The 25,742-nt window shown below is 40.9% G+C and overlaps 2 protein-coding genes and 1 long non-coding RNA gene across 14 annotated transcripts in view; 2 read left to right on the top strand and 1 right to left on the bottom strand.

Moving 5' to 3' along the window:
• Positions 1-13,531, top strand: part of ROCK2 (Rho associated coiled-coil containing protein kinase 2) — a 73,904-nt gene extending 60,373 nt beyond the window's left edge. For 5 of the 9 annotated variants that reach the window (XM_081856763.1, XM_081856762.1, XM_081856767.1 and 2 more), the window contains 8 exons: positions 156-332; positions 3,327-3,397; positions 5,368-5,456; positions 6,427-6,505; positions 7,243-7,504; positions 8,392-8,629; positions 9,546-9,689; positions 11,334-13,531. In XM_081856763.1, coding sequence (XP_081712889.1) covers positions 156-332; positions 3,327-3,397; positions 5,368-5,456; positions 6,427-6,505; positions 7,243-7,504; positions 8,392-8,629; positions 9,546-9,689; positions 11,334-11,337 — 1,064 coding nt within the window. In that variant the 3' untranslated portion in view covers positions 11,338-13,531. Of the gene's footprint in view, positions 1-155; positions 333-3,326; positions 3,398-5,367; positions 5,457-6,426; positions 6,506-7,242; positions 7,505-8,391; positions 8,630-9,545; positions 9,690-10,150; positions 10,234-11,333 lie in introns of all 9 variants that reach the window. The other 4 variants (XM_081856768.1, XM_081856766.1, XM_081856764.1 and 1 more) reach the window with 3 other exon arrangements.
• Positions 13,532-16,579: 3,048 nt separating this feature from the next.
• SLC66A3 (solute carrier family 66 member 3) lies at positions 16,580-23,281 on the bottom strand. Of its 2 annotated transcripts, none has more exons than XM_081857476.1 (7): positions 23,053-23,281; positions 21,750-21,832; positions 21,595-21,664; positions 20,734-20,791; positions 19,166-19,286; positions 18,465-18,506; positions 16,580-17,135 (listed from the first exon to the last, which is right to left on the bottom strand). In XM_081857476.1, the coding sequence occupies exons 1-7, from the start codon at positions 23,199-23,201 to the stop codon at positions 17,044-17,046; spliced, it is 615 nt and encodes a 204-aa protein (XP_081713602.1). In that variant the 5' UTR covers positions 23,202-23,281; the 3' UTR covers positions 16,580-17,043. The 2 variants fall into 2 exon arrangements, with proteins under 2 accessions (XP_081713602.1, XP_081713603.1); XM_081857477.1 differs by lacking the exon at positions 23,053-23,281 and adding an exon at positions 22,751-22,917.
• Positions 23,265-25,742, top strand: part of LOC309339334 — a 137,894-nt gene continuing 135,416 nt past the window's right edge. The window contains exons 1-3 of one of the 3 annotated variants that reach the window (XR_014155187.1): positions 23,272-23,404; positions 24,042-24,129; positions 25,037-25,720. This is a non-coding gene — a long non-coding RNA (uncharacterized lncRNA). Of the gene's footprint in view, positions 23,405-24,041; positions 24,130-25,036; positions 25,721-25,742 lie in introns of those variants that run through there. The other 2 variants (XR_014155186.1, XR_014155185.1) reach the window with 2 other exon arrangements.

The raw sequence follows: 25,742 nt of genomic DNA, 5'->3' as shown, positions 1-25,742 counted from the left end.
TTGACCTTTTAGCACCTTCTGAAATGTGAAGAATATAGTTATTATTACCCCCCTAAAGCTATTCCGTTCCATTATAACTGAAGAAGTAAATGTTTTTAAAGCTCTTTTGTCATTAACTTTTTGTGCACTTTATCCCTATCATGCTGGGTTCTCAGTTCATATTACTCAATCCCACACTATGGAGTCAATGTCTTTTACCTACGAACGCTCTTCTACCTCTGTCAGTATTGCCACTAAGCCTTCCAGTTCTCGTGTGTTTATCAACTCTGATTCTGACTCAGAGGAGGAATCGGCGTCTTCTGTAGAAGTCCCTTCAGAACCTGACAGCCCAGGTGACATTCCTACAAACCATTTAGTGATGGAATGCTGCTGCTCCTCTGAACTTTCATTACTAACATTGCAAGCAGTTGAAATCAAATATAGTTGTGCTGCATGAAGAATGAAGTTGCTAAGTGAAGAATAAAGTGGCCCTTTTAATCTAAAGTAGCCACTGATTGTATTCCTAATTAAGTATACTCTAGAGGCATATGCATGCAGTATGCATCTTTCCCTTTAGCAACAGCCCCTTCCACCTTTCTCCAAGTTGCTGCTAAGAAAATTAGGGCTTGCTGTGGCGATCACACAGGGCCCCCAGACGTTTCATGGTCTATTGACCCTGTGCCACCACTGCGGTTAGCTTTCTTCGCTGCCACCACCCTGCTGCTCACAGGGACACACGGAGTCCAGACAGTTGTGAACATAAATAATCAAGTTTATTTTTAAATGCAGGAACAAGCGTATGGTTACAGTTTATTTTTCACTTGTCAGTTTCCTAATCTTAGTTCCTAACAACTTCAAAGTGAATTATTCCCAACTATCTATCTGACTCAACCTAACAATTCCTCTCACCCTCTCACAATACAACTCTGCCAACCCACACCTAAGCCTCCCTCTTCCTTCTCCAACACCCAAGCCTCAACTCCCAACTCCCAAACCTCAACTGACTTTCAAAACCTCCCACTCTTTTACTCCCCCCTTGCATTCTCACTGGCCAATCACATCACACCCATTTTAACCCTTTCCTTGACCCATCCTAGGAGGCAAAAGCCACACTTGCAAACTTAAGTTGATTCATTGACAGGAATTGTTAGTTAAAAGTGGAAGTTGAGTGACATTCTTTTCATTTGTGGATTTTGTTTCTCAAATGGCACTTTTGAAAATTGTGGCTTCTGTTTATCAAATTGCACATATATTCCTCCCTTCAGTAAGCTAAAAAAAAAGAAGATGCTTACATTGAGAAATTGACTGTTATCAATTATATTTAATTATTATCTACTAAAAGACAAATGATGAATCAATCCTGAATTAATCACTCTAGTGAAAGTGCACTGGAATTTTTTTTTTATTTAGGAAGAAAAATGATATGGAAGATCTTAAAAGGGTGTGTGCTTCCAGATCATCTACAATGCCAAATCTAGGTATCTTAAGTTACACATTCAAAAGGGCTCATCAGCCAGTGAAATAACTAGGTGACTTAGGCCCATTTCAGAAATCAGTGCCCCAACCTTTGGCTTGCTGTTGCTCTAAATTCACGTACTGACTGTGCAGGTATGTGAGCATACATTCACAGTCTCACTGCCAACTTTCTACACAAAAGACACTAAGCTGAGTACTTGCTGCTGCTTTGGCACTGCTTCTCTCACTCAGTTTTGGTAGCCTGCTTTCTTCTATGATATGTTAGGCGAGGGCTTCCTAGCTCCCATGTAATGGTACAATAAATCAGAAAGGTAATCAACTAGAGGTGATGGAACAATACATTCTCTAACATTATGAGAGCAAAGTAATAGATACCTTTGGGTTGGTCCATCCTCTTGTCACAACTGCCTTACACGTTGAACATCTGAAAACTCTGATCTGAAACATGACATTTTTTGTTTTGTTTTTTTGTAAAACTTTCCTTAGGCAGATATCTTCTATGGGAAGAGCAGGGACTACTGGTAACACAAAGCTGAGAAAGCTGTACTAAATATATTTAAATGGCACTCAGGTGTGTGGACTGGAAGAATTCAGAAGTATTCAGATCCCACAGATTACAGTGTTTAAGAATAATTAACTGACTTTTGCTGAAACAATGAAAAGCTATTAGGATAAGAAGTTTATAGAGGGGGAAATGGCATTTGTTCTTGTCATTGTATCATTTTCTTATTAGGGAAATAGGGACATACAATGTAGCATACACCTTCCCTCCATTCCTTTCTCCTAAAATCTAAAAGAGGTGAAGTTGGTTGAATCATTGGTGGCTCGGTGCTGCTAATATATTTTCAGTGCTAGTAGGAAAGACAATAGAGAAACTGCTGCAGTGCTGTGTTCAATTAATCAGGGTGTGTTTGTTTGTGTGTGCGCACACATGCATGTGTACAGAGTGTATCAGGATATTGACAGTGGAAGCACATTAGATTTTATAGGAAGGGGAACTGAAAATGAGGGGGAACCTTCTATATTTTTCAAAGGACTTTCCACCAAAAGTTAAACAAAGCATGTCTCAGTGTAAAGACTACAATACAAAACCTATTTTGTTAATCTTTGTTTTCCCTATGCATCAATATACTTCAAACTTTTGTTCTTGCTAGAAGTTTTGCAAACATTCGCATTCTATTTTGTGAAATCTAGTGGGTTGAATACTGACTTGCCTCCCTCATCTCTTTTGCCTAAGCCATGTGATTTGGCTACCTCCACCTTCAAGCCACACTGCCTCCCTTTCAGGTCATTTCTTCTTCCACAGTCTTCTTCATCTGCTGTCTCCCTAACAAGCACATTGCAACATACATTACAATATAAATAAAAGAATGCATTACATAATACTCATGAAAAAACAGTCTAAAGCAACAGAATTTCTTTACACAAGGGAAGCTGTTTAAGGCAGTACAGAGGGTCCAAATTCTGCACCGAGAGCAGGAACCCTTGAGTACATTGTACAACTTCTGTGTTTAATACTCTGGAGGTTTAGAAATAGGAGAATTTGCTGTGTGTGCTTTGTTAATGTTTTCCAAAAGGAATCAGAATGGATGGCACAGACATTTCCTTAAATAGTAATAAATGCTTTAGATATGTTTCTGCTGTGGAACATAAAACATTTACTAATAGGAATGTGTGGTGACACAATTTTATGACTAGAGCTTTGCTCGTGTTTGCTTCTAAATTTCAGCTGTTTTGAAATATGGTATTTGCTTGCAGATGACACAGCTTTCAAGAAAACATTTTTCTTAACTTGACATGACTTTAAAAAGTAGCACAATACCTATTCAATATTAATTGTTTTGATGTTTGCTCACTTTAATACTTTTCAGAGTCACGGCTAGAGGGCTGGCTATCATTGCCTGCCCGAAACAATACAAAAAAATATGGATGGGTTAGAAAGGTAAGAAATGCATGCAATTCTTAGAGCTATTGCTTGGGGCGTGATATGCAGTTATTTTAATGCTCTGTTCAGCACGTGAAAACAGAGCGCTACAGTTTTTGATACATTGCTGCTTTTCTAGAGATTGATTATGAGCCTGTCTGGGATGCAAGAGCACTTTCTTTTGAGGATTTTGAAGGCTTTTCTACCAACAGGAAGAGAAAGCTGAGTGGGATAGGAATCACACACACAGTGGAAGATGGGTCATTGGCTGCTTATCATCCTATATCTCCTCCTTAGTGGATAGTTTTCTTTTAAGTGTTAGAAGTAGGAGCAGCAGGGGAAATGGGAATTTGCCAGATCCAGGTGGAAGACATTCCCAGAGTGAGCTTACACCTCCTACTGGAAGGAATGTGCAGGATCCCCTCAAGTCTTTAGCCTCTTCATCAGGGAGAGGAGTCATCCCTCTTTCAGTCTGCTCAGTTGAGTCTGTGTGTTCCCTCCCCAGTGTCTCCCCACCCCCAGTCTCAGTGGGGACTTTTTGTTTGGGGGCCTTGGTGACTGCTAGAACTCCAGGCACATCCTACAAAGAGCCTTATAAATGCAATCACCTTTTAATCTTGAGCACATCCATTGCTGTGGCTTGTCCAGCTTCCTTTGATGGTGGGGTGTGTGTGTGCAAGAAGCACCCAGTGGGACCTGCCTGCATTACTCCCCACCCTCCCCGTTGCTTTCTTGTAGCCCATGTGAGGGCTTGAGCATGCAGCCCCAGCTTCATTGGTGTGGGTAGACCCCCATGCCTCTTCAGACAGCCTTTGGGCTTTGGTGCACAACTGTGGCTGCCCCTCTCTTTTTTGTTGGGCCTGTGAGGAGAGGCTGACTTAATAGTGTCCTGTCCTCTGTCTGTGCCTCCATGCCATGGTGGTTGCTCTGTGGACATCTGTCTGACTCTAGTTCCTCCATGGCTGACTGGTTCCCTATGGCTGTGGTTGCATCTGCTGAGGTGAGTACCTCTTCATCTAGCCTCTCCCCCCCCCCATTGCTTCCTTTCCCATCTTCAGACATCACCTGTCGCTTTGGGGCGGGGGAGGGGTAGTTCTGTATTTTCTTCTGTCAGTTTAGTTTTATGTTCTTTACGTTTCAGTTGCCCATGTTCTTCCTGTGAGTTGAGTGGCCCAATATTTGATTTGGTCTCGAGGAGTTATCCCACTCCTGGTGTTGTAGCAATAAAACTGCAAGCACATTTGCAGAGCTAAGCAGGGTGCGGTATGGTTTCAAATTGGATGGGGGACTACCTCTTGAGATCCCTGCATTGCAGGGGGTTGGACTGGATGGCCTTCTGTGTCGTCGTCCCCGGAAAAGAGACAAAAGGCTTGAGAGGACCCTGCCAGATCCCTCCAGTAGGAGGTGTCACCCCACTCTAGAATGTCTTCCACCTGGATCCTCAAACAGAAATTCACAATAAGACAAATTTCCACTGGGGTATGTACTATATACTAGGCATACACTAGTATATAGTAGAGGCCACTACAGATTTGGGTGTGGGTTGAGAGAGGAAGGGTTGTATATCCACATTTTGGCTATCCATCAGCATGAAATCCAATTACAATCTTAAAGCTAATGAACGACTTGACTCAGACTAGACGCTTTAGTACATTGGGATTTTGTTTCTGTAACTTAGTTGAGCTTTTATCATGCTTGCTGCATCATATCTTGAAGAGTTTGTTCTTTTGCTTATTTAGTTTTGATGATGTTTTGTCCATTGTTTTTGATGTGACTATTGCAATATAAATCGTAACAATGCATTTAAAGGGTTAGATGACTTTGGGCAAGTAGCTTTCGTTATCAAACTTTTTAAGTAATTTGTTTTGTGATGTGGTTTAATCCTATGAAAGTATTGTCATGGGAAAAATATGGCATGTGTATATCAAAGTAAAAATTTGTTGCCCAACCTGTGTGTTTACTTACATTTTTTTTTATTTAAAAAACAGTATATAATTGTGAGCAGCAAGAAAATACTATTCTATCACAATGAACAAGAGAAAGAACAATCAAATCCTTACATGGTGTTGGACATAGAGTAAGTATTGTTTTGTGACACTATTTTTTTGCTTCTATTTTACAGGATCTTTCCTATGGGTTATTGCATAGCTTTTGCTGTGTTTTTAAAATTCTTTCCTCGCTGATTTTTTGTAATGTTTTATACCTATGGGCCTAATTAGACCCCAAGGGTCCCAGTTTGGCCCATGAGATAATTTCTCCCAAAGATTGCCCCTTAAAGTGCCCTCCTAGTTGTTCATTGACAAGGAAGGCTTCCTGTAGCTGCTGGTCAAGTGATTGGCAATAGAGCAGGCCTACAAGGGTTGGCTGGTTTACAGAGGTCCTTGGCTGCATGGTAGAGTTCCCCATGGCACAACTGACCCCTGCCCAAAGCAGGGCTTGGTCACTGCCTATCAGCTGATGGGCAGAAACTTCAAGCCCTGCCTGATTTGCTTTTTGCTTTGTATTGCAATTTGAATAACTACAAAGGAAAAATGGGCCACCTGACATCATTTTACTGTCAGGTGATAGAAAGGTGGGCCAGGCCAGACTTTTTAATAATTATAATGAAGAAATAATTAATAAAATTCTGTCCTCATGCCATCTAATCACAGAGGTTTATTATGTAAATTTGTAATGGTCAAGACTTAACCGATCCTTTGTTCTAATTAAAGAGGGCACACATACAGTATGACATCCATTTCTTCTTATTTTGACTTGATTGCTGTTTGTTTAAAGAATACATAGGCAATGAGTTTAAATATTACTTGGAGTAATATTTGTTTGCCAGTTTAAAAAAATGAACTGATTGTAGCATTTGTACTACTAAGTCTTTAAAATACTGTATTATTAACACAGGTGCATCTTAATTTTAAATTATTATTTCATGTCCAAACTGAACTCTACTGCAGGGAGAGCTTCCATAGACTTTCATAGATTAGTATTGTTTACATTACTGTTTCCTATCTCACTTACATTTCCGTTGACTTTCTGCATGTGTGCTTCTACAGCAAATTATTCCATGTTCGGCCTGTCACACAAACAGATGTATACAGAGCAGATGCCAAAGATATTCCTAGGATATTCCAGGTATGCCTTTTAAAAATTATGAACAACAAAGGGGGGAGAGGGTAGTAGAAGATATCATGCATTCCTTAAATAGTCTGAATACACCTGACATGGTATGGTTTCACTTGAAATATATTCTGAAGTGTAACCAAATAAAGGGACTGGGAGTTGCTATTTTTCTTCAACTGTGGAGTTGGATGGCAGAAAAGTTAAGTCTTGTATTACTAAATGGGTGGAGATCAGAGTGCCCCACAAGAGGCTCCTTTCTGTAATTAATGTCATTCCCGTTTATGTATCTCTGGGCTGGTTCAGGTGAGCTCCCAAGTTGGAAAGGGGAGTATGTCTACCTCAACAGGATGCTTTCATGGAAGAGAGGATCAGGGAGGTGATTTTCACCCAGTCGTCCTTGTTCCCTGCCCTCCTTGAAATGCTGCTCTGGAGGGTTAGGGACCTTCCAGAACACAGCATGCCTCCCTCCAGTGAGATCTTCTGCTGGATCTCAGTCCCTTCTTCTTGTAGAGGCAGCCCTCCTGTTTGCGGAAGGAACACTCTGCATCCAGCCCATCACATCCACCATGTGGATAATAGACAGGATGCTTCAAACTGTGTTGCCCATCTGACAGCATTTCACTTTCTTTTTCATTGTTTTTTTGCTGTCTTTGTTTGTGCTGCAGTGCAACCAATTTTTTCCCCTTTGTAAAACATGGCTCATGTGTACCAAGTATTACTGATACAGTTCTTTCCATTTTTTATTCCAGATCCTGTATGATAATGAAGGGGAAAGCAAAAAGGAGCAAGAATTTCCTGTGGATTCCACAGGGGAGAAGTCAAACTATATTTGCCACAAAGGCCATGAATTTATACCAACACTCTATCATTTCCCAACAAATTGTGAGGCATGTATGAAGCCATTATGGCACATGTTCAAGCCTCCTGCTGCTTTGGAATGCCGCCGCTGCCACATTAAATGTCATAAGGATCACATGGATAAAAAGGAAGAGATTATTGCACCTTGCAAAGGTACCTAGCAAGACTATAGTATAAAATGGATTGGTCTGTTAGAAAAGTCAGATGTAACTCTTCTGTCTTGTGAAATGCTAACAAGGTTGCTTATAAAAGTGAGTTTAGTCAGCTTTATGCATTTGGGATGTGTGGATGGTTTGTGACCTGGTTCACATACAACTCTAAGCTATGGTCTGTTTAACAAATCACAGCTGAGCATACAAACCATGGCTTGTTTCTTCAAAGTTCAGTTTGTTTTCTAGTTGTTCTTGTCTCGTGTCTTTTGCAGCTTAGTGAGCAACCAGGGTGAGAAGACCAAAAAAACATGGTTTAAAGAAGAGTGCTAGGTTTTCACCTAACACTGAAACCATAGTTAAAACAAATCAAGGTTTGTAAATGAACAACAAACCATGAGCTCAGGTTATGATTTGTTGATACTAAACAAATCATAGTAAGTGGCTAGGGAGGGTTCAGAAGATCAAAGGAATCATGGTTATTCTTATTAAATTATCTTACTAAACTGGCTTAGCATTGTGTATAAACCAAGTTTCTCTGTAATTTTGAACTGTTTTGTCTTTCACAACTCAAAGCCTTTTGCTTCTGAAATATAATTGAGAGAAAAGGATGTGTTGTGATGTTCTGAATACATGGATAAATGCTAACATGACTTCTGTGCCCCTTGGCTTTAAAACTTTGTCTTCAAGGAATCAAACAAGGTGCCCTATGTGTTTAGACTTGTTCTAGATGGAAATTTAGCTCTGTCCGCTCATTTGACCACTGCTCAACAAAGCTTTTCATCTTTTTAGAGTTAAGCCAAAGTTGAGTCTCCTGATTTCAGCAGGGGAGTTGAGGATCTTAAGTACATATGTATGTATTCTGATTTTGCTGATTTTAATGTGTTTCAGTAAATTATGATATTTCAACTGCAAAGAATCTACTACTGTTAGCCAGTTCCACAGTGGAACAGAAGAAATGGGTGAGCCGCCTAGGGAAAAAGATTCCCAAAAAGGCTCCAGCACCAGATCCGTTTGCACGATCATCACCAAGAACTTCCATGAAAATACAGCCAAACCAATCATTAAGACGGCCAATTAAACCAATCCAGCTCTCCCCTCCGAGCGAAAAGAAAGATTTTCCTACCAGGTAAAAAGTGGCATGTGGGAAATTGTTAATATCCTTGGTTTTCCCTTTTTGCTTTTTAGATTACTACACTGGACACTTCACATAAGACAATTTTAGTTTTTTCTTTGATGGTCTCTAAAGCACGACATCCTGGCAGCATTTTATTACTTCGCCCACAATTTATTTAGGTTCTTGTGAAGTATGGGAAATAAATTGATGTAAACAATAACAGGCACTTCCTTAACATTTAAATGCTTTTGTATTGGTTTACACTGCTATTTTATCTTTTATTCCATATTTCATTACAGCATTGATTTGCAGAAAAATAAAAAGTCATTTAATGATAAATAAATATTGTTTTGTTAGAATGGCATGAAATGCAGTGTTTGTGCATTTCATGCTCAGCCTTGTTTGTCAGCTGTGCCCTATATAAAATAACATTTCAGTTTTATGGGGAATATTCATGTCAAAAAGGCTATTGAAATGCCAAATATAAAACGTACAAGAGCTGCTGTAATCCAGTCTAGATAAAGTTAGCTACAATCCACGCAGCTCATAAATCCATTGTGTGTGTGTTTTAAGTCTGGCTTTCTTGATCAGGGCCCATAGTTTTTACTTAAAGCCCAGGTTTTAAGGTGAATATTGTTCACCCAATTGTTATGTTGTGTCAGAATACTACTAATCCACTCTTAGGAGGGGAAAGCACCACATGACATACTCCAGGACATACTCTTGAGATCAAAGCTATGCTTTGTTAGTTGCATATTCTTTATTGATGAGACAGGGCTAAGAAAGCACACAGGAATGGTGTATATGGATTCTAGACTGCAGCCAATATGTCACCATTGCTGCATCAGGAGAAAGTTGCACTAATTGCCATATTAAGAATTGTTTTTAGTGGACTGTGGTTCATAAACTTTAAAACCTCATTTTACAGATTAATTGATGTGGCATGTAGAGACTGGGATTGGTCATTTGATGATATTGATTTTGATATTGATTTTAATATTGATGATGCTGGGAACGATCACGATCTTGATGATAGCGATGATGATGATAACGATGTGTTTGTTCTGAAGAGGTAAATGGGTGACTATCTGTAGGAGAATGGATTGGCTTTCTTAAAACAAAGCATGCTGTTTGGATTTCTCTCAGCAGTCAAAGTGTGCCAGCTTAAAAACTCCCAAAAGCAATTTTACGACAAATGCAAAAAATATTCAACGATGCATGCATCTAACTTCTGAAGTATTTTGAAAATGTAGTTCTCAAAACCCACATGGCCATCTGTGTTGTAAGATGCTCTTCAACTGTGTATTACTAACTTTCTGCAAAAAACGTTTTTGATTTTAAAAAATGTATGTTTAAGTTTTTTATATGTTGCTCCAGGCTCAAATGTGGGCAGCAACATATATATGTTTTGAAGTGTGGTGCAGCTTTTATTTTAGCTGATGACTTGCATACGTATTGCATTCTTTGGTAGTGCCGTGAGAACTTGATATGCTTTTTTTTTGCATCGGTGTGCCATTTTTATTTTTATAACAGCTCATTCGTGATAGAAGGGACCAAACCTCGGTACAAGAAGCTAGCATAGAGCAAGCATAGAGCAAGCCCCAGCGTGAGTTAAGGTAGCGTAAAGTGCTGGCCAAGCTGCCCCAAGCCTTGCAGAGGGAAAACAAGCCTTTAAAATACTGTTTGGGTTGCATCACCCTTTTTGCTGGCCAAACCTATGCTGGCCTCTAAGATCATGTGACCAAGCTGGAGAGTTTTATGATCTAGCCAAAGTACCCCTTCTCTGGTCCTGCTGCTATATGCCCGTGGGACAACCCCCCCCCCCCCAATTTCAGAGTTTACACCTGTTTTCCGGTCAACCAGACTTGGCTTAGCTGGCTGGGTCCCAGCTGAGCCAAGAAGAGAGACATACGCTAACTTATTTCTGACCAAGACACATATGAAGAAGTTAAGCTGGCATACCTTGGCTTCATCCAGAATCTCCTGGCTCAGTTGGATACCCACACTCATCCCAGCAGATCTTGCTATAGGATTGCCCTCTAAGTTGCTTTGCATTGGAGCACCCATGTTGGAAACTGTTTCCCCAAAGCAAATATGGCCATCCCTGAGGAGGATGTTGGAACACTCCTCCACCCTGGTCAGCCAAGAAATGCTAAGACTTTCAACCCAGAGTTTCTTTTTGGTGAAATACCTGTATTTTTCTTTACTTTAGTAGTTTTTTAAATACAAAAATAGGAACTGCTAAAAGCACAACTCAGCAGCTGCATTCACATTGGAAGCAAAATGGGGCTCAAAACTAAGAGATACAGAAGTCTCGTCTTGAACCCTTTAAGGGGGTAATGGTGGTCAAAATCACCTTAAAACCAGGAAGAGGAGGGCTGTGTAAGCCTGCTGCCCTTGAGCTGTTTGGAAAACTTATTTTGCCTGGTGCCCACTGTTTAAAGGGAAGAAAGAAACAAAGAGTCTTCATCCTTCTTCTAAGACAGGAAGGGAACAGGAGATCAAACAGATGTCCTATCAAACGATTTCAAAGCAGGTTGGAAGACACCCTTGACTTGTTAGGCTGTCCCAGGCTGGTGGGAGGTCCAGCAATTTCCCAATGCTGCTTTTGGCTTGGATCTTGTTTGGGAGCCTGCAGGCCATAGAATTAATTTCACTGTTTTCAAATATGTTTTCTAGATTTTACTGACCAGATCCATTTTTTATTCTTTTTCAGCTAACTGCCTCCTATGAATACTATCACTATTGGAGTCGATAAGACTGAACCATCATATTCCTGGGGTTACGAATATATATATATAGGTGTTTCTGAAAGACAGTTCAACTATAAATAGATAAGAAGTTTACAGAGGTGTGTGTGTTTTTTGCTGCAATACAACATACTAATAATTCCCGTGTTGTTTTTTTAATGTAATCCCTCTGGATGACTGAGCAAGTTAGGAATGGTTGGTGAATAGTACAAGGATACTCTCAGATTCTGTTCAACAAATTCTTTCTGGGAAAGACTCGCACTAATGTCACAAGAGGAATAAAAGGAGTGGGGAAACGCGATGAACCCATCTCTTGCTCAGTTTTTTTTATAGAGAAATGCAACCAGCAATTTTGCCAGAAAAAAAGGGCGATAAGGAGGGTCTGACACACTGATGAAGATGGCATCTTAAAGAAGTGACCATTATACTGTGTGTGTATGTGTTTTGGTGTGTAAATATGTATATTGTACTGTAATGCTGCAAGAGGGTTAAAAAAAACCTTTCCACTTTATTTTTTATACATATTATTCATATACCATTACCTGCAGTTGCAACTATGCACATGTATAAAGCCATACTGTTGAATTTTGCCATTCATTATCTGTATATCAAAGGCTGCATGTCTGTGTTCAGCACCGACATATAATAATAACTTCCAAGTATATATCCAGTTACTACTTAATGGGCAGTCCTCTTTTACCAGTCTTGAATGCCTTAAATTAATGTCATTTCCTTAAAGTCTGTGCCCATTCTAGATATTTAAGAGAGATAAAGGATGCAGAGGTTTGCCAGCTCTTAGGATGCAATTTTGCTTTGTGGCAGAACAATATAGTGCACTATGTTTACAATATAATAGTTTATATCAATGTCAGTCTATTCTGAATATATATCTAAATAGGGAGGGGAGGGGAGGGAGGGGTCAGTTGAGTAATGGTTTCAAAAACAATGATCTGGTAGTATTAGAACTAATATATAGCTTTCATGCTTAGGCATAACTTCCCATCCACCCTTTGTACGAACCTCAGTATTAGTCATTGGTTTTATATTACCCTTACTAAGTGCTGCAAAACATCGTTTTGCCTTTGTTTGTTTTTTGCATACTATCTATTTTTACATTTTCACCACACAATATCTAAGGACTGTCACCAATCCTTAACGATTGAAACATACTGTAGATGTATTTTAAACTTCTTGAATCCTGTTCTCTTAGCACATAGCATTTGGAATAGGAAAATAATTTCAGTTGTGTGTTTTTGAGAACATATGTGAGGAAAGGGCCTTAGAGGCACTTAATCAGATTTTTTTAAATAAAAAAATTTGATTTTGTACAAAATATAATTTATGTGAGATTTTTAATGCCGTGTCCATAATTTATCCAGAAAAATGCATGTTTTATACAACTACAGTATGCTATAATGTTAAAACATGATGGCAGTAAAAAAAGGAAAAGAAAAAAGAACTATTGTAGCCTCCTCCTTGGTCTCTCTCTCTTTTTTTCCATATGTTTACATATATTTGCATATATATGTTGTGTGCTAGTGCTAATGAAATACAGAATTAACATTTGAATGAAGGAAATGAGACATTTCACTAGGTTGTTTTCCTTAGTAGATATTTGAAAGGAGAGAACCAAGATTTATTTAACATCTCAACCAAAAAAATTGGATTTCCACCCAATAGACACCCACAAGGTACAATTCACCAAACAGGACCCCACTCCCCTTTAGTTTTCAGTTGCTTCAGGAGGGCTTGTGCAGTAGAATGCAGTAAGTTTGAGCTCACTACAAACTGGGATCTTCTCTCATTCAAACCCCCTTGAAATAAGTAAGAATTTGTTTTACTGAGTCACGCATGGAAAGAAGATCCACTGGCATGGGCCTATAAGTACATCTTTCCACTAAACCACTGTGACTCACCAACCATATATTCAGTTATACTGTTTATACACACACTAGGTATGAGAAGCTGTGCATCCCATAATTTAAAATATACCTTTATCATTTCAGTTATCTTTAAGCCCCAATGGCACAGCAGGAGTTTATCATTTTACCTGCTTGTTTTGAATAGTGAGAGTATAGCATATTTTTAAAAATGCATATTTTGCATACAAAACTTATTTTTAAAACATGTATACAATAAAAATTGTTTCTATTCACTGAAGGCATACATATTTTATATAAAATTGTTATTTGTGGGAAGTTCTGAATTGGAAGAAATATATATATATTTTTAAATAAACTATTTGAGTAAGACTAAATAATTCCTGATGTTGGTAAGTTGATTTTTATAAATTGAAGTATGCAAATGGAACATCTTGCATAGAAATGTTATTTTAGAATTCTGAAGGACAAAATGTTGCTTACATACATTTATAGGGAAATGCATTTTTAACAGTTCTTGGAATCAGCTAACCAATGCTGGACAAAATGTTCCCTGTGTTTAAAAGTAGCTTTGTGTAACACCTTTTGAAAGATCAGATGATGTTCTGTGCCTGATTAAAAGGAGAGTGAAGCATTAATTCACGTCCTTTCCAGAGAATAGCATAAGCACTGAAGCTTGGCAGAAGAATAGCAGGTACATTCAGGACTTGTGTTGGTATGAGCCAATCTGTCAGAAGATAATGGGACATCCAAAGGTTGAAGGGACAGCTATCAAATTTGACCACTGAGGAAAGGGTGGTGGTGGTGAGAAGGGGAGGCCATGTCCTATTTCCTCATGAGCAAGAGATCAAATCAGTTCCCTAAAACAGCATTGGACAACAATTCTGTTGCATATTTTGTTGGAAGTAAACCCCATTGAGCACAATGGAGCTTTGGTCTTAGTAAACATTGGCAGGATTGTTCTGTTTGTCTCTTGCCTATGTAGACCATCCTTTGCCACCATCACGTTTTGGATCTGACTAATTCACAGGGACTCACTCTTAGGTAAGGAAAATGGGTGGACCCAGGACCAGCTTCCTCTTGGCAGAAGATGGTAGTTGGAAATCAGTCTCAGACTCTTAGCAGTGGGATCATATTCTTAAATCCAATTTCCCAAAGCTGCCTATGGTACCAGAGTCCCCTGAATGGATGCATTTTTTAAGAGAAAGACCATTGGATTTTCCAAATTTTTAAATTCTTCATTGGTTAAGGTGAGGTCAGGCCAGTCCAGGCCAGAGATTTCCCATTCCTGGTTTAGAGATGCAGTATCTGTCCAATAGTTCTGGAGAAAAAGCCACAAATTGAGCAAGTTGTTGGAAATTTCCCTGCAAGTTTGGCAGAAATAGATTGATGTTCATATAGGAAGGTACCTGGCAATACCTTCCTTAAGAGCCCCTGCTACCCAAGGCCCATCATCCAGTAGCCACAGGAAGTCTGCCAACTCATCTGTCTGCCTTCTTCACACAATGCATAATTTCATATGCCACTTGTGTCCCCCTCTGCTTGGTTTTCTCCAAACTAAAAGGTAGTTTGTCATGCAGTTGATAACAGCCATATGTGCTCCTAGCTTGTAGTTTTCTGTATCCCACTGTTCTGAGAACAGGCTGCTGCTTAAGACGCAATTTCCACATTGTACCTGGTTCAAGGGAGTAAACATTGGCACTACTAGGTTTTGCACTTGAACTAGCTGGAAATGTGGCATGAGGTACTGAAGCATCTTCAGAACAAGAATGACCAGCTCCAGATATTGCTGGACTCCCAACTCGTATCATCCCCATTGGCCATGCTAGTTAGGAATTTTCTTAATATCCAGAGTGGCTTGTTTGCTACACCAATCCAGGAGGATTCCCTGCCTGTATAATTGGGAAAACCCTTTGAGGCAAATTGACAAGTCATTGATAATGTATGCATTTTGGACTGGATCATGCAAGCATGCATTGGTTTTATAATTGCTTTGGTTCTTTAATTTGCACTACTTGGCAACAGCCCCCATCCACACACCAGCTTGTAGTAAGTCTTCTCTCTTCACGTTAAACACTGTAAAGCTTTCCACACAATGGGAATTCCTAGGTAGCATTTACCCCATAACGCAGTGCAGGGCACTTTGCCAAGGAATGACACCTTGAAATACCGTCTTCTACCTTGGTGCTAAGGGACGGGGCTGGTGCTGTGTTCTAAACCACAGAGCCTAGGGCTTGCCAATTGGAAGGTTGGCAGTTCAAATCCCCACAACGGGGTGAGCTCCCATTGTTCGGTCCCAGCTCCTGCCCACCAAGCAGTTTGAAAGCACGTCAAAGTGCAAGTAGATAAATAGGTACCGCTCCAGCGGGAAGGTAAACGGTGTTTCTGTGCGCTGTTCTGGTTCGCCAGAAGTGGCTTTACTCATACTGGCCACATGACCCGTAAGCTGTCTGTGGACAAACACCAGCTCCCTCAGCCTATAGAGCGAGATGAGCGCACAACCCCAGAGTCGTCTGTGACTGGACCTATCTATCTGGTACCTTTACCTTTGTGCTAAGACTAAATTGATGTTACTCATTCCTCGGTAATGTACAACTGCTACAGCAGATAAAGCCATAGAAGGTTTATTTTCCCCAAGCATAGATTTAAACCATGTAAGAAGCATTGTGTTTAATATAAAGCTTTTATTGACTTAAAATAGGTTCTAATCTTACAAAGTTTTCATGGCTTGGCTTGCTCAAAAAGGTGTATAGATTTGCATTGTACAGATTCAGCTCAAAACACCATTTTTGCCTTTTCCTTGCTCCACAGGGAAGTAGAGAATGGCTGCTTGCTTTCACATATTTGGAAGCATTTCCGAAAGTGCCTTTCAAAATAAAGGGTTGTATATTTATGCTTTCTGAACTGTGACAAAGCATTGCCGCTCTTTTCCAACTGTACTTCAAAAATGCCACTGAATCCTAGGTAGCCAGCCTAAGCAGCTGTTTTTCCCAGCTCAGGCAAGTTTATAATGGGGGTTTATACTCCTGGAGTTTAATGTGTATTTCAACCGAAACAAACCCATTCTTGCAGTTATTTTGGAAATGCTTAAAGCATTTATGTAGGTTGTTGTTTCTTTTACAGGCACCCATTAGATATTGAGAACCAGCTAACCAATAGGAAGTTGGATGTGTAAAAAAATAAGACCCCAATCCAAAGAAACTTAGCTTTTATAAACTATTATTGCAGTCCATGAAACTTGAGAACCAGGTTTACTGAGCAAGTAGAGGAGTTAAGACTCCAGTTGTGTGTGAGAAAGAGCACACTGTAACCTCAGAAACATAAGCTTCGGCTATGAAATTAAGTTTTATGGTAAGGGGCTGATAGAAGAGCAACTAATACATTTAAGGGTGCTACAACCTCATACCCTGGAACAACGCTTGTATCATACGTAACTAGAATTTGACAAAAAGGGACACCACAGCTGCATTTAAGTTGGGCAACAGATATTTGATGGGAGAGTGAGAGGCATAAGTTGCTTTAGTATTTCAATAATTGTATATGGGCACACATTTGGCAATCCATTAAAATTTTCTTATAAAATACATCAAAGTGTATGCATGCCAACAAACATCAAAACTTTTAATGAATTCATAGTGGCAACTTCCTTTAGTGTGTGAAACATCAGCAGTTTCCCATTAAATGGATTGCTGGTTTACTGAAGCTTGGTGATAACTTTGGTCCTAATTTACCGTCTCATATATTGGTTTCATTCTTCCTTTTGGTCCAGGCCACTTAAAATAGACAGAACATCATCTTAATCACTCTTCTTTGCTGGCTTCCTGTAGTGCAGTATAGTTGCTGTGACCCATATATTCAGAGCCATCATGACTATGAAACGGACCAGAACTGTGGGAGGGGGGAAGTGTTTAGTTAAAAACTGCTTTGTTTTCCTCCATTTTACTGTATGTAACTTAATTTACTATATTTCTATTTAGTCTCTCATAGGATACACACTCTCGATACAGCTTACGATCGATCAATAGAAGACAACATTAACATTCTACGATTTAAAGCAGTAAAAACTGTCAGTATTAAAAACAGTTACAGATAACAGTTCTAAAAACAACAACAACACGCACAATATTTTTAAAAGCCCCAAAGCATTTTCTTAAAGCTCTGTGCCATACAATTTGCCCTGTAGAGGGCATTCCAGAAATAAAGAGCCACCATGGAGAAGGCCCTGTCCTTGATGCTAACCTAACCACTTTTACTTGCGGACCAGAGCGCAAGGCTTTGAATGCTAATTCTTCAATCCTGGGAAATGGTAGTCTTTCATATAGCCTGGCCCCAAAGCATTTAAGGGCAGGTGTGGCTAATACATGGCCTTCTCGAAGCTGCTGAATTACGACTCCCATCATTACCCTGACCATGGGCCATACAGGCTGGGATTGATGCGGGTTTTAATTCAGCAACATAGGTCTGCAGGTTAACTACCCCCGCTTTAAGGTTTTAAAAGGCCAATATTTGAGCCCAGAAGCTAAAAGAAACTTCCAGGTATAATCACAGCTATGCCAAGCTGACCTCACAGTAGCTACTGAAATACCTGACAACTGTGTTAATTTGCATGCATCCCACAAGGCAAAATTGACACACGGAAGGCGACTTCTGTCTACAGATCCCCTTAACTGCAACATAATGCGCAGTGCCGGTTGTGAGATACACTGCTGGATGCAAAGCACACGGTTGCCATCCACGCCTGCAAAGTGGCAGATTGATTGGAATGTACATTTCCACCTGCCTTGTCAATATCAATATTGAAAGTACAATATTAATATAAATCACTTGAATTGCAGAATTTATATGCAGAGGATTTTAAGTCAAATTCCCACAGTAGATGCTTCTAATCCTTTCGTTTAAAATGCAAAGAACAGGTCTGAAGAGACTGACTTGTCGAAAACAATTCAAGCATTTCCCCCTAAAGAGATACAGCATAAACCAGATATTTGCAAGAGTCTGTGTCGTCCCCCCCCAAAAAAAAACCATGTCTTTGCTTTATTATATGCCAGTGAAACAAAAATTATGTAACCAGGTAGCATAAAACCATCTGCACTACTGCTATTGATGGAAATGTGTCAGTGTATTTGCTGACCAGTTAAGGACCCCTTATTTTATTGTTCTCAGCGAAACAAATTTTAAATTGACACACACACAAATCACCCGGCATTACAATATTACCTGTAACATCCTTTGTTGTCATTACTGTTGTAAATATTCTGGCTGCAATTGAAAGAGAGCATATTAGCACACTTTAAACAGGCAAAAGGGGAGAGTCATCAAGCAAACATACTGGGCTTTTGAAACCTGTGGTTTCCCCAAGATAAGTGAAATGGCTCAGTTTAGAACCACTTTTACCCCCTACGCAAGATGTTTCGCTGATAATTCTGCATTCCTCTGATGTTTCTCCTTCCATGTGCGATTCAAAAATTTTGCTTCAGATTAAAACTGCAAGCAAATCCAGCCCGTTTAAGTAAACTTCGTTCACTGTGTGTAGTTTACACCACTCCCAGCAGAATTTCCAGTGCAGACAGCACTCACACTACAGATGGCGCCCACAACTTCCATTCATTTTCTCTTTGTATAAGGATATAAGGAACCATCTCCAAAATGTTATTAGGCCGACAAACTTTTAATTTCACTTGGAATTCCTTTGAGTAGGAAACTCAGAAGTTTGCATTACACAATTTTTGGAGGCAATTCTATTTCAGGCATGAGCTGCTCCCATCAAAACAAGGATGTGTGTTTTCGGGGGGTGTGGTGTGCAGGGACTAAAGCGGGAGTTTGCACAGGGTAATTTGCATTAGAAAATGTTCTGATGCTGGCATCCTTGTTTTATTTGTATTTAGTAAACAAAGCTAAAAGTTTGAGAAGCTGCTTACTTGCACAGGTATATGTGGCTAGACTCCAAGTCGTGGCACTCACTTGCCCGGAATCTCTCGTCCGCCAAAGATATCGAAGCTGCACAAGTTTACTTGCAGCACTGATTACAGTGCTTAAGTTCTGCAGGGAAGGAAAAGGGATAGAGTGGGAAGTAGTGGGTGTGGTGGAAAACTGCCCCAATTCAGGATAAATCAGCTGCTTTGGAGAGTTTTAACTCTGAGCTGAGATTTAAGTCTAAACTCCTGAAGACTTGACAGCTCAATCACAACCACATCCACTCAGAAGTAAGTTGTACTGAATTCGGTGGTGCTAACTCCCAGGTAAATGGGGCTAGGATTGCAAACCCAGGAGTGCATATTTTGCTTAATCCCAAACATTTAAAATACAAACATAGTCAATCTCAGCCCCTCTCCAATCTTGTGAAGTCTACCTATAACTTTATAGTAGTACAGATTCAGCACTCTTTATTTAAAATTTAAAAAAAAAATGTAATTTAGGAAAGCCAGCTGCAATCCGAATGGCTCTTTCAACACTCAGAGAGGCAAGAAATGGAATAAAGAATTTGTTAAAATGGCTTGGCTCAGCAAAGGTTTCACTTGTCATAGTTTAAGCTCCTCCTCGTTTTCCATAAGCAGCAGGAGAATGAGCCTATGAGTGATTTTCAGGAGTAAGAAACGCTGCAGCTATGCATAAATGTTTTATAATATACCATATTTCCCCATGTATAAGACTAGGCTTTTTCCCTAAAAAATAATGTCAAAAATTAAGGGACATCTTATATACAGATATTGCTGAGGGTGGACTGTGTATTTTTGAGTCCCCCAAAATAGGGGGCATCTTATACATGGGGACATCTTATAGACGGAAAAATATGGTATATCTTAATCCGGGTGAAGGGGGGGGAAGGGCATTCAACAGCCAGGTCACTGGGTTCTGGCTTTCCAATCCACCACCTTCCCACAGTACACACGAAAACTTTACACCAAGAACTGGAACCATTCAACAATTGTTTCCCAAATTTGGGGTCTGTTTTCAGACTACAATTCCCAATCATCCCCGACCACTGGTCTTGCTAGCTAGGGATGATGGGAGTTGTAGTCCAAAAACAGCTGGAGACCCAAGTTTGGGAAACACTGCATTAAACAAGAGAGACTTTGCTGAGCATGATGTGCATGCCAAGCTTATGACTCAACTGGCCCATGAGAAGCTTGTGGGCTGGCAGCAAGAAATTCAAAGCTACTTTGCCCCTCCCTGTTCTTTTTACTTCCTGCCACACTGAGCTGTGCCATGCTTTGGCTTAGTGTGTCATCCGAACCTGGGCTTATGTTCCAGCTCTTTCCTTGCTAACCATGAGCTGTAGCCACTGTTTATTATTCAGCTTGTGGTTAGTAAGGAAAGAGCTTAACCAACCTGGGTTAGCTCAGTGTGGTGCAGGATTTTAAAAAGTCAAAAGTGGCTGCAAGCTTTCCTCTGGAAGCCTGCGCATTCACGCAATCTGGGTGAGCCAAAGTTTGGCTTACCGTGATGTGCAAACCAGGCAATAGGCGCGTTCCTTCCAACTACTTACCATAGCCAGGTCCACTATCCATTTCTGCAGGGTTAGCATGTACCATCCTGCCACAAATCTAATCTTGAGGTTAAGTTGCATAAGGATGATGGCAATCAGGTGGACACTTGGTAGTTCACTGGGTTAAATGCATTTACACCCTATCTTCTCAAGGTAGCTTAAGGAATGAATTAAAAGCCAATTAAGGAATTACTAAATTGCAAAGGTAGCCTGTAAAAATCACCACATAGGGTTTCTAGCCCCAAGGCTGTAAATTTTGTGATTGGATACACCACTCTCTGGCAGCCATCTTGTGAGCTACGCCTCCCAGGCAGCCATTTTGCGCTGGTCCCCAAAACACACTCAAATTTCCAATGTGCCCATAGGCCCAAAAAGGATGGAGATCATGCTGTAAAAGACAGGCAATGCCTCATCATGCCAGAACCCAGAGGGGAATTTGGACAGGGTGCTCATTTGAGGGGATGGGGTTTAATTACCCCTTATGCAAAATAAGCAAATTATGTAAATATTCTTATGTGCAATGTATACAGGTTGCTCTACCCTGGTACAGAGTTTTGATTTTAATTATAAGCACGGCACATAAGCTAAAAATAAAAGAATCCCAGGAGTTAAAAGAAAGGCTGTTCATGATGAACCTGAACTTTTCCCACAAAGTCCTTATATTCCATTACAGTGAATCAATTGCAAATTTTGCACCTTAATCCACCAGAAAACACCTGAATAAGATCCTGGAAAATGTGCACATCAAATCAGGAATGTGTGCTGGAAAATAGTTGCTTTATTCAAGAAGATGGAATACAAAAAGAACCAGCAGAAATGCTATATAAATGGAAATGAGCAAACAGATAGTTAAAAGGATACATGGCTGTGTAAGGCAAAGCATGCTTCATTTTGCCACCGTAATGAAGAACAAATAGCAAAAGAATGACATCTGAAACACAACAAATGAAAACGTTGATCGTGAGCGAGAGAAACAAATGATGCTGCAATACTGGTGGGTAGGAGCAATGTACTACCTTGCACAATGATGATAGGATATTCTATATACGTCGGCAGAGGATAATTGTAGTAACTCATATATCGCAGGCATACGAGGAAGCTGAAAGGGAAAGGTACAATTTCAATTTGCACCTTAACCGCTCGTGATCTTCTAAATCCACCTCTGATAGGGGTCAGTTACAGAGGGCAAGACATGACGTAGCCCTTAATAACACAGGGCATGAATAAACCTAGTAATATCTGTGGGTTACGAAGCACAACTGCACTGGAGCACAGAAGGGCTGTGTGGTACAAGCTATATCTTTAAAGCACATTTGTTCCCTCAAAGAATTCTGGGCACTGTAGTCCAACCTTCAGAGTTCTATTTCCCAGCAACCCTTAAACTACAGCACCCAGAATTCTTTGAGAAGAAGAATGTTTCGCATGTGGTTAATAGGTACAGTGTGTACACACACACAGCTAATGATTTATTATTGCTGTTTCTGCTTTCTGTGTTTTATTAGCATGACTGTGGTTGTAAAGCCCACAGCACTGGAATAAGGTGACTATTCTGTGCAAAACAACCTTAGAAGTACCCACCCAACCTTAAAAGAAGAGATTTATAAAACAGACTATATATTTTAAATACTGTACGTAAAATAAAATACATTAGGGCTTGTGGGAAAACCACACCTTCTGCTCCAGGGAGCTCAACCGATATAGAAGAGGCTACCTGGAGCCAGTCTGCGATACAGGGAATGAAATGGGCACATGCTCAGCGATACTACTTGTTACTTCATTTATTTATTTTTTCAAAGTTGCCCAAAGAAGGGAAAAGAAAAGTTTGGGGGCCATCATGCAAATTAAAGCTATGTTTACGTCTCTTGAAAACGAGCCAAGGCTCACATTTCTCTTCCGTTTTCAGAAACGGGCTCAGCCCTAGAACTTTTGAATCATCTGGTAGGAGGCAGGCCACACATGATACAGCAATTATAGAATTGTGGAGTTGGAAGGGACCCCGACGGTCATCTAGTCTGACCCCGTAAAATGCAAGAATGCAGTTGAGTAATCCTGAGAGCAGCCAGCGCCTGAAGGCGAGACCCGCCCGGGAACCCGACCTATGCCAGCTTGAGTTGAAAGCAGCTCAGGAAATGAAAACATAACGGGGAGTGCCTTGCCTCTGGGCGTGTTCAGAGTGCTTTCCCCCTCCCAACACTAAGTTGGGAAAGACCTCGCGTGCTTTAGCGCCAGGCAACTCTCAAGAAGGAAACGGGAGTTCTCCCTCTTCCGAAAGCCAAGAGAAAAACGAAGCCCAGAACTTTAAAAGATCCCTTTACTTGCCCACTCAGCTCCAGCACCAAACTCTCCAGGCTGACTCCCCGGGCGGACTTGGCAGCCAGCAAGGCGGCTCCCTGCGGCACTTTGAGCACCCCGCAAACCAGGATCGTGCTCCAGTTGGCCACGTCCAGCAGCAGCGACGCCGGCCCCATGGCGATGCCCCTTTGCCTCCGCCCCCGCCCCCCCAAAAGATGCTGCTGATGCAGCAGCCCCGCCGCGGGCTCGTCTCCCTCCTGCTTCCGCCGCCCTGGAGCGAGGGGAGGAAAACGCCCAGTGGGAGGAGAGAGGAGGGGAAAGGCGGCGCGCCCTGGGCGCCTGTTTCTCCGCTTGCATGGCGCGCGCGGATTGCAAAAAGGTATTAATCTTCCGCACAGACACCCCCGCCATCCCTTTCCCCCTCACTATTATTACTAGGGGTAGTTGTTGTAGTGATCGTAGTGCAGTAGTAGTGAACCTCCCCCCGAGAGGTATTCCTAGTTTTTGTTTTTAATGAATTCTGGCGAGGGCGCAGATGGAAACGAAAAATCCTATTCCGAGATTCAAAGGCCGCGCCCACAATAGGATGAGGGGGGAAGTCTCACGAGTTAACTCCTTCGCATCGCTCTGCCGCAAAAAAGGCAGGCTGTTTGTTATTCAGTTGGCAAAACCCAGTGATTTTTATTTTTTTTTTAAAGTCCATTTTGTTGTTGTTTTAATGAGGTGCCGTGCTTGATCAAAGCGCCGTGTGTGGCGGCGCAAAATGGTTGCAAAAGAAAAGAGGTTCGTTCTTAGTATCGTTATAAAGAAAAGCACTGGGAACAACTGTTGTCAACATCACCTGCTGCAAAGCAGGGCTTCCCCTCTTTCAGTTGCATTACTCCTTCCCCCACCTCACAGGTAGGGCGTGCCCCCCCCCCCTTATGTGTTTCACGGCAAATCAAATATCCAACCAGTTATGTTTTTCCAATTGTCCTGTTAAGCTGCACCTGTTGAATTTCTTTCTTTTTTGCCAGTCAGCAGAGGAGTTCTGGGGGGGGGGGGAAGAAGGCAACTTTGGAAGTTACGCACAACTCGCAGAATTATTTGTATGTTTATGCAGAAGTCAGTCCCAGTGTGATCTTACTGCTTTGGAAAGTGTGCATGGCGTTGCAGACTTGGGTTGCAAGCCTATTATGTGCATTTATTATTATTATTCATAATAATAATTTCATTTCTATACCACTTTATATTTTAAAGAAACAATCTCAAAGTGGTTTACAACACATTAAAACTTCAAATAAAACAACCCAGAATAAAACAAATTCAAGCTTCAAGGAAAATATTTCAGATCTTTCTCTAAGTGACATTTTGCTTTTCTCACATTTGTTTAGCAGAAGTGCACTAAGAGGTCAGTGTGGTGTAGTGGTTAGAGTGCCGGACTAGGACCTGGGAGTTCAGGGTTCAAATCCCCAAATGAACATGTTGCATAGGATCAGACAACTCAAGTCTGAGGAGAAACACTGAGTACAGTGGTACCTCAGGTTACATACGCTTCAGGTTACATACGCTTCTGGTTACAGACTCCACTAACCCAGAAATATTACCTCAGGTTAAGAACTTTGCTTCAGGATGAGAACAGAAATCACGCAGCAGCGGCAGCGGGAGGCCCCATTAGCTAAAGTGGTGCTTCAAGTTAAGAACCTTTTCAGGTTAAGAACGGACCTCCAGAATGAATTAAGTATTTAACCCGAGGTACCACGGTACTCAACTAGTCACTGTAAGCTCAAGCGTTTAACAACAGCTTGATGAGTATATGCTAGCTTGCAGTGTTTTATATTTCTGCACTGTGAAGGGCCTCCACCTAACACTGTCTGTCAAATAGCCAGTGGTGTGGCCCCCCCATATATTGTTGGACTCCAGCTACCATCCTTGCCAGCCAGCTTAGCTAATGGTCAGGAATTATGGGGGTTGTAGGCCAAAAAAATGTTACAGAGAGTGCCACATTGGCTATCTCTGATTTGTTTCCCAGGTAATCCTGTGGTTCTTCAGATGTTGGTGGACTACAACTCCCATCAGCCCCACTCAGTACAGCCCATGGTCAAGGATGGTAGGAATCATAGACCAGCGCATCTGAAAGGTCACAGGTTCTTCCCCCTTGCTGTTGAAGACGGGAATATACTGGGCTTGTATTTTCACCTTGTTATTTAGCAACTCTACATTCCAGACACATTCCCATTTGCATTCCCATTCGCCATAGCTTTATTGGGACTCAAGTATGTCTGGAATCCTCACTGTCTGATTTGGAACGTTCAGGAAACAGGGGAGGCTGGTTGAGAGAACTGTAGACTTCACATGCTTAGAAGCCCACCCTTATTTGCGTGTGCTAGGACTGGAATTCAAAACCTCAGGATTGTGTGACTCTGCACTGCCCCCACTTAAGCCCTGCACTTTCCCCAAATCTGACTGTAGATCCTAACCCTGCTTGATCTGTAAGTAAGCCCCATTGAATTTAGTGGACTTCTAAGCACTCACGGTTGTGATGTTCCCATAGTTTCAATTACCCAATCTCATTTTGCTTGGCTTGAAACATAAGATTTAGCTTTAGATTACATATGTTTGCTAAAGCAGCTAGTGGGACATGGATGTGTTTGTTGAAATGGAAGGGCAGCCTGATGCCACCTTTGATTACAAATGGCGGTCAGTTGCAGCCAGGTTTCTAGTGTGCTAGTTCAGCA

The sequence above is a fragment of the Podarcis erhardii genome (assembly GCF_964252035.2).
Source record: "Podarcis erhardii genome assembly, chromosome: 3".
Classification (NCBI taxonomy): domain Eukaryota; kingdom Metazoa; phylum Chordata; class Lepidosauria; order Squamata; family Lacertidae; genus Podarcis; species Podarcis erhardii.
This window is presented reverse-complemented; position numbering and strand designations above follow the sequence as displayed.

Coding starts and splice junctions, on each gene's coding strand:
- SLC66A3 (XM_081857476.1), bottom strand. CDS start 23,201: ATGGGGCCGGCGTCGCTGCTGCTGGACGTGGCCAACTGGAGCACGATC. Junction 21,833..23,052: donor TTGGTGCTGGAGCTGAGTGG/GCAAGTAAAGGG, acceptor TTTCCCTTTCAG/CTTCCTCGTATGCCTGCGAT. Junction 18,507..19,165: donor AGCCACATATACCTGTGCAA/GTAAGCAGCTTC, acceptor TTTCAATTGCAG/CCAGAATATTTACAACAGTA.